The 12718-nt window shown below is 34.1% G+C and overlaps 2 protein-coding genes and 1 non-coding gene across 3 annotated transcripts; all 3 read right to left on the minus strand.

Moving 5' to 3' along the window:
• Positions 1-3127: 3127 nt before the first annotated feature.
• Positions 3128-6452, minus strand: LOC143534085 (ADP-ribosylation factor 2). Its single transcript, XM_077028679.1, has 7 exons — positions 6390-6452; positions 4845-5011; positions 4121-4191; positions 3911-4030; positions 3621-3739; positions 3390-3471; positions 3128-3320 (listed from the first exon to the last, which is right to left on the minus strand). The coding sequence occupies exons 2-7, from the start codon at positions 4990-4992 to the stop codon at positions 3315-3317; spliced, it is 546 nt and encodes a 181-aa protein (XP_076884794.1). The 5' UTR covers positions 4993-5011; positions 6390-6452; the 3' UTR covers positions 3128-3314.
• A 1257-nt stretch (positions 6453-7709) lies between these two features.
• Positions 7710-7782, minus strand: TRNAK-UUU (transfer RNA lysine (anticodon UUU)). The gene has a single exon. It is a non-coding gene; the product is annotated as a tRNA-Lys (tRNA).
• Positions 7783-8672: 890 nt separating this feature from the next.
• Positions 8673-11665, minus strand: LOC143534073 (1,4-dihydroxy-2-naphthoyl-CoA synthase, peroxisomal-like). The gene is made up of 9 exons (XM_077028669.1): positions 11399-11665; positions 10123-10245; positions 9882-9983; positions 9742-9780; positions 9533-9631; positions 9390-9437; positions 9212-9307; positions 8998-9120; positions 8673-8909 (listed from the first exon to the last, which is right to left on the minus strand). The coding sequence occupies exons 1-9, from the start codon at positions 11663-11665 to the stop codon at positions 8793-8795; spliced, it is 1014 nt and encodes a 337-aa protein (XP_076884784.1). The 3' UTR covers positions 8673-8792.
• Positions 11666-12718: the final 1053 nt, after the last annotated feature.

Here is a 12718-nt window from a genome sequence, read left to right on the forward strand (position 1 = left end):
TAAAATATAAAGTTAATAAAGTTTGTTCACGCGTTTTTAATAAAAAAAATTGCATCAAAGCATAAGGTTGTCTCTGTAAAAATCTAAGTTGTTGCAAAGAAAACAAAAATATATTATATTGACACACTTGTTTTGGTCATGCATTGCATGAGGTCGGTATTGAATCAGATTTATATCAAAGCATATATTGTCGTTTGTATTCAAATTTAGAGTAGCATTAAGTTGCGGAAAAAAATTAAAAGTATATAATATTTGACGTACGTCGGTTTTAAACGAAACTTGTGTTGAAACGTAAATAAAAATAAGTGTTTGCAATGCTATATTAGGAATCAAAACTTGTTTATTAACCACAGATATACATAATGTATTAAAATATGCATGAGAAAAATAAAATATGTCTAATTCAAAAGTTAGTTATAGAAATAAAAAAATAAATTGACATGTCAAGAAGCAAATGGTTAATATATTAATTATTTCATAAATAGTTACATAATGTGAGATAACTACCATGTCTTTTAATATATATATATATATATAATTGCGGTTTGTGTTGTTTGGTATGAAGGGGAGGCACGTTGGTCGTTTAAGATAGGGGTGTATTAGTTCGGTGCAGTTTTTAGATTTTTAAAAGCATTCGGTTTTGGTTTTTTTGGTCAATTTCGGTTTTGTCATTTGAGCTTCAAAATTTTAGGCTGAAAGTAATGAATTTATGTATAATTACTAGGGGTGGCAATCTTGACCCAAACCATTTAAATGGGTCAATTTGGGTTGTTTTAAAAATCATATTGGTTGATTTGGGTCATAGATTTTAATAAGATGGGTCAAAACGGGTCACTTAAAATTCCACCTTATTTTCGGGTCAAAATGGGTCGACAAATTTGAATAAATGGGTCCATTTGGGTTAGTGTCTTAAGGAAATGTGGCAAGCTCGAGTTAAAACGGGTTTTGGATTGGAATGAGTTCGGTTTAGGTTTCGAGCCGACACGAGCTTTCGCACTGAACGGGTTGGGTTTCGGTATCCTTTGTTTCTTTTTGGTCGGTTTCGGAGCACTGGACGGGTTGGGTTTCGGTTTCTTTTGTTTGTTTTTGGTCGGTTTCGGATTCGTTTTCGGCTTTTTGTTTCGTTGTTGTCTGTTTTTTCAGTTTCATTTCTGTTTTGTTTCAGTTTTTAGTTTCGTTTAGATTGATTTTTTCAGTTTTGATTAATTCGGTTCATTTTTTGTTTATGTTTCGTTTCTGTCGGCTTTTGGTTTCAGTTCATTTCTCGGTTTTTTTTTTTTAAGAATGAGGACAACGACGCAAACATTTTAGTTTTTTTACATTTTTCGTTTTTTATTTATATTTTGAGTTATGATTTTTTTATTAATTTTTTTGAATTTTTTTGAGAGGGGTTTTTATTAATTTTTATTGTTAATAAAAACCCCTCCCAAAAATATTTTAAAAAAATTAATAAAAAAATCATAACTCAAAATATAAATAAAAAACGAAAAATGTAAAAAAAACTAAAACATTTGCGCCTTTACCCTCTTCAAAAAAAAAAAGCCGATCCGACCCGTTTTGACCCGTTCCAACCTTGACCCATTCCGACCCGGACCCGTTCCTTTTGACCCTAACCCGTTCCGACCCGAACCAAAACAACCATTTTTTTAGTTAACCCATTTCGACCCTGACCCGTTTCGACCCAACCTATTTGCCACCCCTAAATTAATTACTTTTGTTAATTATTAACTAATTGACTATTCTACATTTTGGACAAAAATATTTTAAGTGCGTATTTATTAAATTCTTATAAATTACTTAAAATAAAATATTAAAAAATAAAAATCTAAATTCGGTTCGGTTTTTCAGTTTTTATTACATTCAAACCAAAACAGACTGCCGGTTTTATGACACGGTTCGGTACTTTCAGTTAATTTTTTTTGTTTCGGATTGTTTTATAGGTTTCTTGCACCCCTAGATACGCATATTACAAGTTAATATACGATGTTTCAAGAACAAAAGATAGAAATAATTTTGATGAGGGGCTGGTTTCGTAAACTAATAAAATTTAGAAAATGATGGAAGCATATTTGTGTTCGGTAAGGTTGACTATAAGTCAAAGTAGTATATTGCCTTCATGGAAGCCAGGTGTGTTAAAGTTAATATTAAAAGAGCTTTATGGCATTCTAAGATGTGCTTTTCTCAGAATAATTATTTAATATTCTTTCAATTAAACGGTTAAAAGATATGTTTACATCCGATATTCCCAAATATTATAATTTATAATTAGTAAATTGTTTTTTATCTTAGAACAGTTGTAAGTTGCAGATATAAGGAGGTACATCAAACTCTAGAACATATAATTAACTTACTGGATTCTAATGCTATGTGGGTTAATGATTATAAAAATCGCGCCTAATCGTCGTCCAGTCACTGATTAATCTCTGTTTGATCAGAATCAGTGAAATTTAAAAATTTTATATTTAAGATTTTGTGTGTACACAAGCACGTGTGTTTGAAAAATTACATATAAATCCTGATTAATCACTAGACTCTACCCCACCACCCGAATAGCGTCTAGCGAGTTCTACAACACTAGTTCCACTTTAAGACCAGTTTTGAGAGGGGCAAACAAGTTACAATTACTACAATTGGTACTTGAGCTATCATGTAGCCTCGATGTTGATGTGGTTCTTCAATCAGCCAGCGTATTCATGTTCTGAGTTGATGTGGTTCCTCGGGTCATCCATAATTTGAGATCACGGCAGATAGTACAGGTAGCGGTGTTCTAGGTTCGATTTGAAACTGTAAAAACTATCATGAGCAGTCAGCAGTTCAAAACCAAGGTCCGCTTTTTTAAAAAATTTGACCGGTCTAATTAGTAATTAGAAAATTTAAAACCATACTAACCAGTTTGGTTTATAATCGAAACTCGTTAGAGAAAGGGCTAGGAAAAACCAAACCTCTAATTATTATAAGTTGGTATGGTACAAACTCTGAAACCAAACCGAAACCAATCGAGTAGCAACGCTTTGGGTTGGTATGGTTTAATCTTCAATAGTGTAATTATTAGTTTAAAATGGTCAAAAGCTATTTGCTTACAGTTTGACCTAAAAACCATCAAAACTGGACTCCCAAGAACGCAGAACAAAATTAATATCTAAACATCATCATATAACAAAACAATCAAATTAACTCTCTTACAAACTTTAGACAAAGCTTTTAAAAAGTAACTGAAATACAACCAAACATTATATCAGTAGACACGTTTGCTACCAAAATCTCGGCACACAGAGTAGAGCAAAACCTCGCAGCATCCAAGATCCACATGCGGTTTATGCCTGTTACAAATAAATTATAAATAACAAGATAAAAGACGACAGAAAAACAATTAGTGTCTATTTACGTACTTTGTTAGCGATGTTGTTTGAAAGCCAATCGAGACCCTCGTAAAGTCCTTCCCCTGAAGTTGCGCAAGTGCTCTGGATGTACCTGTAAACAACCCAACCACCGCCAATGAGTTTAATATATGATGGACGAACTGTATGTAATTAAGTAACAAACGCATTTTTGTCCATTTTTTAATTATATAAATTACTAGTTACTTCTATTATGATTGCAAAAACAACCAATGTCATTACCAGTGGCGTTGTCGGAGGGAATGGAGGCCAAGCTTATCAGTGATCTCAGCAGCATTCATTGCATTTGGAAGATCTTGTTTGTTAGCAAATACAAGCAAGACTGCATCTCGAAGCTCATCCTGTAATTAAAATTGTAAAGAAATCTAATCATCTAGTAGTAAAGTATCAAAAAGTACTTGCAAGATGCTTTGAAAAGTTCATATATGATTTGCCACATAAGTTAAAGCCAACTTATAACAACTTACCATATCCAAAGCCAATAATAATAATAATAATAATAATAAAATTACCTCGTTCAACATCCTGTGCAACTCATCTCTTGCCTCAACAACTCTATCTCTGTCGTTGCTATCAACCACAAAGATAAGACCTTGTGTGTTCTGGAAGTAGTGCCTCCATAATGGACGAATCTGCACATATATCAATTTATAAATATGACTCTTATAAAGATAAGCATCCATGAACTCAAACCTAACTCAAAAGTCAAACAATATTCCTACCTTGTCTTGGCCCCCAACATCCCAGACTGTGAAGCTGATGTTTTTGTACTCCACAGTCTCCACGTTAAACCCTGCAAAGAACCACATGTATCACTGGTGAGAAACATCAGGTTACACTTTATACAAAACTGAGATAATAAAGTATCTAAAATTAATGAACTATTTCCCACAACTATAACTATTATGTTGTTTTATGGCCTATTATAGATCAAAAGTGTACCAAAAGTTCGTCCTCTAAATGGAACTTACATCCTAGTCTTTACTAAGTAAAACCATATATCTACTATATAATAACGTCGAGTCATAACTAATAAAATACTATGAACAATAATAGTAATAGACTAATAGTATTCCAAGTTTCTCATTAAAATATGCATAAAATTATTTGGAAAAAACTCTACTATCCTGATCCCCATAAAAATTAGTATTATTTATTAATGACAGGAAATAAATGATTTCAGCATATCAGGCCAATGGCAAAACTCTGATTCAACAGCAGAACACAATAACAACTAAAACAATTCCAGCACATCAGGATGATTAAACAAGTCTTTAAAAGTTATCAATAACTCATACAAGATGATCCTGACGCTAATAGAGATGCAGCATAACAAACATAAACATTCAGATCAAAATTTATGCACAAAGGGTTTATTCAATTCAAATTCAATAGATAGATAATGTTACATGCATTTCTAACTGATCTATGAAAGAAATGACATACCAATGGTAGGAATTGTTGTCACGATCTCACCAAGCTTGAGCTTGTACAAAATGGTGGTCTTACCAGCTGCATCGAGACCAACCATCAAGATTCGCATCTCTTTCTTGGCAAAGAGCCGGCTAAAGAGTTTGGTGAATGTTAGCCCCATTCTTTGCTGGTGAAGATCCCTACAAATCAAGCCAGTTGAAATAAAATTATAAATAACTAAAATTTGTATCATGCTGCAACAAGAAAACCAAATTGTAAAACAAATAATTAACAGACGGTATTTAAATATATCGGATCTGAGGATGATATTCAGCATATGCAAAAGCAACACAATAGTATATTACTTACAAAAGTTATTGTTAGCTGTATTTAGATCCAAACTAAACAGATTGCCACATTAAAAACAATCATATATATACAGTGTTGGGAAAATCACAAAAATCGCCGACTAGTCAATAGCCAGATGTCAACTAACTAATTTTTAGCTAATTGGTCAAATCACCCCTAATTGGGTCTAGTCGGACCAAATCACCCCTAGTGACCAAATCGCCGGCCAAATTCTGTAAATTACATGTAAAAATGTCTAAGCAGTTAATGCGGAAAAATATCGGATATCGGTCCAGTACCGATGTTTGAGATATCGGTTATCACGGTGAGATATTGGTGGGATATCGGTAATTTTAATATCGCCTAAAATACATATATATAGCAATTTAACACTAATAATTCATTACACTCTCCTACCATTAACAAATTAACCTTTTGAAACTTGCAAAACACTAACAATCGTAGCAAGTTGGAACTGATTAAGACTAAAAGCACTAACATTGATCATTAAAAACTGATAATTAAGACTTACAACGGGAATATCGGTGATATATCGGTCAATATCGCCGATATTATCAGTACCGGTATTCTGACCAATATTTTACCAAGGAACCGATTTCCGATATATCGGTGATATAGAGCATAGACAGCATAGAAAAATGTGTGTGTCTATATAACTGAAAACTACATATAAAAATTCCAGTCTAACTAATCCCGATTAATCGCTAGTCGGCGCCCCACCGGCCGACTAGCGCCTGGCGAGTTCAAGTGTTCAACAACTCCGTATATTTACATTAGCAGAATTCAAAACTTAAAATCACAAAATAAATTTCTTAACATATGAACACACAAGTCAATTGTTCATGATAACACTATATTAGCAGGAAATCAATCTAACCGCAACCGATGGGATTTGAATAAAACCTATCATTTCATTTCCTCACCAAATGAACAAAACCTAACGGATCTTAAAGCTACGATCTAGTTTCAATCAATAACCGCTCTACAAGAGCACAAGTTCAAACAAACAATAACCTACGCAGTAGATCTAGCATACGGATCATATATATAACCTAATTTCGGAAGAAGAAATTGTAACCTAACTTCAATTGTACGATGATTAGCAACAATAAGGGAGATCTGATGGCTGATTAACAATAAACTGAGAGTAAATTGCTAGTATGTATAATTGATTGAAATGAAATGAAATGAAATGAAGATTCGATTTACCTGAAAGAAAGCTTTTGGGGATCGACGAGTGAAGGCCAACGAGAGAAAAAGAGGCTGTCGAATATTATACAGGAACAGGGAGATGGCCAGATGGGATTATATAAAGTGTTTTTTTAAACTTTGGTTTGTATGCTTGGTTCGTTTATTATGTACGTTAAGAGAGAACGGTGGTTTTTGTTTTTGTGGTTTGACTAAATTCGTGGTTTCATATTTATTAATTTATTTATATACGTTTTATTATTCAATTTATATGTTTTGAACTTAGATGAACCTTAAGCGAGCCTAAGCCCGTACTCGTGTAGTATATTGAACTTAGATGTACAGCATGAAATCAACATATAAAAGTCTAAAATAGCCAAATAGGTAAAACCTACAATTCTACAAATGCCCCAGGCTTAACAAGCCTAAACAAGCTTCCGATTCAACGGTCAAGCTTGGGCTCGATAGTTTAGCAAGCTTTACTTGAGCTTGAAAAAGTTAGGCTTATTTTAAGACCTTTATAGATCCGATATCGAGTAGTTTATGAGCGGTTCGGCTCGAAATGAGTGTGCCCAACATAATGTAACATTCATGACAGCAGATGACAAACATATGAGAATGGTATCCTCCAAACATGTTGGGACCAAACATAGTGGAACACATGTAAAATACCTAACCTTTGTCTAAATATTTTGTTTATTTTTAATGATCGATCAGCAAAGCCTAACCATGCGGGTATACTTATTGACAGAAGGTCATACACTCTAATAAATAAATACTTTTCGTGATAAAGTAAATTATTTTTTAGGTTTATTCAAACTTAACACTTCTCCGTTCTAAAAGTGGAGTATAAGCGTAGAAGTCAGTGGTAACAAGCTACGCCGCTCGCGAGCTACTTTAGCTTAGGTCAATAAATAGCTCAAAACTAGCCAAGCTTTTTTCAAGGTCGAGCACAACCCAACCCTCAAATAATGCTCATTCAATTATAGAGCTCGAGCTCAAGTCTTGTGTAATTTACAAGTTTTACATCTTTTAGACTTTCATGTATTAATTTTAGACTGCACAGCCGAGCTCGGGCCGAACATTGGCTCGGACAAGGTTTTCTTAAAATATATAAGAAGATTTAAAAACTTACATAAATTAAAAAACAAATAATACACAAGCCGAGTCTAAAAAAAACAACTCGCAAACCGAGCTCTCCTAAGTCAAAACTCGTTTACATAAAAGTAGAAAGGTCACACATAGTGAGTACTGGCCACTGGGCTTTAATCAGTTATGGAAGCTTCATTGGGCTTTTGCACCCATCAGCCCATTATATTTATGAAAGGCATAAAAATAAACCGCCATCCGTGGGACTCGAACCCACGACCACGTGGTTAAAAGCCACGCGCTCTACCAACTGAGCTAGAACGGCTCATGTCAGGATAAACTTTTCAAAACTAATTGTTTACATTCTCAGAAGAGGAACATTTACTTTTTATATCACATATATAAAAAGTTCTTTTGTTATGGTAAATGTAAAAATATCTTTATTTCTTCGTTATATTTAGGGCTAAGCATGATTCGGTTCGGTTATTAGGCGAAACCGAAATCAAAGTTATCGGTTTTTTTGAATATATAAAACGATCGGTTTTCGGTTTCGGTTCGGTTATAGTAGGGTTTTTTTTTTTTCATTTTTGTGTAGACATTGAAAAAAATTTTTTTAATGAAAATGATGATTTTGAGCTTGTAAGAACGTATGAAAATGAAAATGTATTAAATTCAAAAAACAAAAAACAGACGCATGTTACGTGGAACCATACGAATACAAAGTTGTAGAGTAGTAAGTTTAAAATTCAATATCAATAAAGTTGTTAATCAAAAAACACTAAAATTTTTGTCTCAATCTTCTTTCATCATCTTATTTATCTTCAAAGTTTAGTCTCAGTCTTCATCGTCTTCATAATGTTCATCACCATCAATCGGTTCGGTTTTTGAAAAAAGGATAACCAAAACCGAAAATTCGGTTTTTCAAAAAAACAAAAAGTTAACCGTCGTTTAATGCTTTGGTTCCGTTAATTCGGTTTCGGTTCGGTTAATTCGGTTTTCTGCTCCCCCTACTTATATGCAACATACCTTATACTTTTTATATTATTTGTAGCCCATCGTTACGCCACAATATGATGGCACGTAACATGTAATCATTTTAACCGTTATAGAAAGTTAAGCACAAACTAATAAACTGAAGTTGAAAGTATCTTGCAAACAATTGAAAATGCATTTTACTTGCATGAAATGAAAAAGACTTGAAAATGGATAAACATGTCACTAAATGGTTATAATTTATAGAATACCAAATAAATTTGCATTAGCTCTTATTCTTGATACAGATAACGGTACAAAAATGAAGCTATGATCGTTTTTATTGAAAAGAATTCGATAAATTTAAGGTCGTCGTGGAAACTTGGAAAAGTTTGGAGGCCTACGTTCCATGTAAGCCGTCTTTCCCTCGTTACCTTCTTTGGTTCCATAGAAAATAAGAGTTGCATTTCCCCCTAGCTCCTAAATAACAATCATATGATATTATCATTAACTTAAAAAATAAAGAAAACGAAAACGACAATGAATTTGAAGACAAGAGTGCGAATACCTGGTGTCCCGCATGCCCATCATCGACTGCATTTATGGCTGCTTTTAGCACGCGAATGGCGGTTGGGCTGTTTCTTATGATCTCCCTGCACCATTTAACTGTTTCCTGTTCTAGCTGTTCTAGCTAACAACCGAATGCACGATTAACAAATTTATCATTAGTAAATAAAGTGTTATAGAAGATTATACGAGTGAAACTGTGAAAGTGAACTTACAGGGACAACTGTATTAATCAGTCCCATTTTTTCCGCTTCTTGAGCAGTGTAGAACCGTGCCAAAAACCACATCTCTCGAGCTTTTTTCGGTCCTACCTATATAACCATAAAAAGAAATCGACTATAAAAACAATCGATTTTTTTTTATTTTTTTTATTTTTTAGTTAAAAAAGCTCACCAATCTTGACATAATGGAACTCCCATAACCAGCATCAAAGCTTCCCACCTTTCAGACATTAGATGATAATGAAGAACAGTTTGTAATAAAATATAAGCGTATCAATGAATTACTATACGAATTACGTGTGTTGACCAGCTCACCTTCGGACCGGTTTGACCAAAAATAGCATTATCTGCAGCTATTGTAAGATCACAGACCATATGCAATACATGTCCTCCACCAACAGCATAGCCTGCAACCTTTTTTTCAAAAAAAAAAAAAAGACACAATTTTATATTATTATTTGCATTATTAAAAGGTAACATGAAAGAAATCAACAACATTGTGAAGTAGAAACAACTAAACTTACCATAGCTATTACTGGCTTTGGAAGCCGTCGAATCTGCACCTATAATGGGATAAAAGCGCGCTTATTAAATTAGTTAATAGCATTATAATATTAACATCGGATTTGTCAAGAGACGTGTATCATGAAATGAAAATGATTACATGTAAATCAAGAACATTTAGACGGCCAAAATTCTCGAAATCAGCATAGCCATCTCCGCTTCTAAGTGCCTGATCACCACCACTACAAAAGGCCTTGGTACCCTGATATGTGCAAAAACTCATGATATTGCCATAGCATATAGATATGTGTTCAAAAATCATTGGTTATAGGTTCGGTTTTAGCTTATAACCAAACAAATAAACAAATTTGCATTGCTATTAGTCAAGATAAAAAGTGTACCTTTCCAGTGAGAATAATGACTCCTATTGTACTATCATCTCTAGCATCATTAAAAGCACGAATTAGTTCCTTAATAGTATGCGGTCGGAACGCATTCCTCCTCTCGGGCCTGTTTATTGTTATCTGCATAATACAAAGACGAATATTCGATAAAGTTTGACTTTTAACCCTTATGCGAAGAACACATAACTACATAAGCATTGAAATAAGTGGACTGTGATAAAATGAAATGATAACAATAATAGCCTTTATTCAGAAAGTCAAACTTGGTAAGTCAAAATCAAGAGATTAAGTTGCAAATTTAACATTAACTCTATTTTGTTTCTACTTCTTGCCCCAATTTTGAAACTAGTTAGGGCCTGGGGGTGTGAATTTCCGACATAGCACGAAAACCCGACACGAACCTAACATGAAAGTCACGGGTTTGGTATGAAACGGGTTCTAGTCAGTTTCGGATCGAACCCGTTTAGCTAGGGCTGGCAGTTCGTGTTTTAACGGGTTTAAAAGGTTAGAAACGACGAACTTAACACAGGTATCAAATATGAACACGACTCGTTTGACTACGTTATATGTCATGACTATAAGACGGTTTTAAGTTTCATGTGCCAATAAGGGAAAATGATGGAGTCTAGCCTACTAATTTTAATTATTTAAGAAAATAAAAAAAGTCATATACCACACTTCTTGATTAACAAGTCTTATCGTGTCTTAAACAGATACCCAATTACCAGCCCTACATTTAGCTAAGCTGGTCAACTGTCCCGTTTAAACTATTTATTTTTTTATTTTAGCTTTTGTTAATGTTTTTTATATAATAAATTAAATTGGTTGGGTGTCTTATCTCTTAAGCCAATATTTAAAACAAAAAAGACATTGACATAATATTTCATAATTACAATGTAATTGTTTTATATAAATTTATATTTTTTGTTGTTAAAATGTATATTCATAGTACTAATTTTGGGTTGTTCATGAGCCGGGCCAGGGTGGGTTCGAGCTCATGCTTGAAATTAAACGAGGCAGCTTGCCTAGACTCGAGCTCAATTTTGAAATTAAACGAGCTTAAGATCGAGACAATGAGCCGAGCCGAGCCGAACTTGGGACGAGTTTAGCTCGGTTACAAAAATGAGCCAACTAAAATTGTTTCAAATCAAATTCTTTCAGCTAGTTCTATTCGAGCGAGCCACGAGCCCACTAGCTCGAGCGTCGAGCCGCAAGCTTTTTAACATGTGAAAACAATTTAAAAAAAGTCAAACAGGTCGTGTTCAGGTAAAACCTTAGCAATAGCTTCTCCTTCGGATTTCTCGTAAACAATATCCGTAAACTCCTTCCCATCTTCATCACACGCCACTTTCCAAACCGGAACATGAGTCGCAACTTCCCCATGAACCCGATGATAGCTATCGTTCAACGAAGCACTACATTTACCCGAACTAATAATCGGGTAACACGAATGTGGCTTGGGAGGACTGAGGTGGTTGCTGACCGCAGCAACTCGCCTTGTGACGGTGGTCAGGTCAGTTTCACGGATTCCAGCAGCCATGGTGAAAATGGAGGGAAAGTGTGGTGGGTATATGGCAGTTGGAGAATGGTAGTTATAGATTTTATGTTATCTTTATAAGATAAGATGTTGTATGGGTTGGTTTTGACTTTTTTGATATGTTTAAAGTTTGTTTGAATTTGTCACAAGGGTAGACTAAAATAGATGTTAGTGTCAATTATTGCTCATATAATATTAACTAACTGTTGTTTTTAAGAAGGACGACTTTCTGGGCTATCACACTATTTAATTTGATTTGGGTAGTGTCGATGCTCCACTCTGGTCAGAGTCTTAACCGGGTCTATGCTAGCTTTAGAGTTTGGTTTGGGCGTTTCTCCGGAAAACCATTACCGTCGACTATGACGATCATTGTGCCATCACAAGAGCAAAACAATCAGGTGTAACATATAGCGAGACGAAAACCCGAGTGGAATCAAGGTTCGAACTGACAACCTTTGCACAAGGTCTAGCTCAAATTCTTCATTGCCAATATCCACTAAAAGTAACACAAGTGAAATTCAAACTTCAAGCTTGAACCGAGCCGAGCTACCTCACTTAATTTCTAGCTCAAGCTCGAACCCACCTTGGCTTGACTCGTGGGCTCAGGGTTTACAACTGAACCGAACCAAACGGCTAAAATTCGAACCGAGCAAAAATAAAAACGAATCAAAATTGAATCGAGCATTTTTCGATCGAACATCAAGCGATTTTCGAGCATTATTTATTTCTTTTTGACTTTAAAATTTTCAATAAGAAGCAATTTTGAAGATTGTAAATAATATATTTAATAAATAAGTTAATAGTTTTTAGACAAACGTGTAATAAGTTTTATTTTTTTAGGTGAAAGAAGTTTAAAGTGAGATATAATGAACATGTAAACAAATGTTTAGTATTATGAAAACTTGAATCGAACTAGTAATACATTAAAATTGACGGAATATAAAAAATTTTAAAAAGTTTTAAAAATTGTATACTTATATTTTATGTGTGTTGTCTACATATATATATAGGGGATGGCTCATGCGATAAGTCAAGTTACAGCGAGAAGTGCGATAA

Source organism: Bidens hawaiensis, unplaced genomic scaffold (genome assembly GCF_021521415.1).
Source record: "Bidens hawaiensis isolate Kalapana, Puna unplaced genomic scaffold, B.hawaiensis_p1.1 tig00010056_1, whole genome shotgun sequence".
NCBI lineage: Eukaryota > Viridiplantae > Streptophyta > Magnoliopsida > Asterales > Asteraceae > Bidens > Bidens hawaiensis.

Excerpts from the sequence above, each read along its gene's own strand:
- LOC143534085 (XM_077028679.1), bottom strand. The coding sequence starts at position 4,992 with ATGGGGCTAACATTCACCAAACTCTTTAGCCGGCTCTTTGCCAAGAAA. Across the intron at positions 3,740-3,910 it reads TGCACAGGATGTTGAACGAG|GATGAGCTTCGAGATGCAGT; the intron begins GTAATTTTATTA and ends TTTTAATTACAG. Across the intron at positions 3,472-3,620 it reads TCCCTCCGACAACGCCACTG|GTACATCCAGAGCACTTGCG; the intron begins GTAATGACATTG and ends GGTTGTTTACAG.
- LOC143534073 (XM_077028669.1), bottom strand. The coding sequence starts at position 11,665 with ATGGCTGCTGGAATCCGTGAAACTGACCTGACCACCGTCACAAGGCGA. Across the intron at positions 9,984-10,122 it reads TCATTATTCTCACTGGAAAG|GGTACCAAGGCCTTTTGTAG; the intron begins GTACACTTTTTA and ends TGCACATATCAG. Across the intron at positions 9,121-9,211 it reads TGATTAATACAGTTGTCCCT|CTAGAACAGCTAGAACAGGA; the intron begins GTAAGTTCACTT and ends TTCGGTTGTTAG.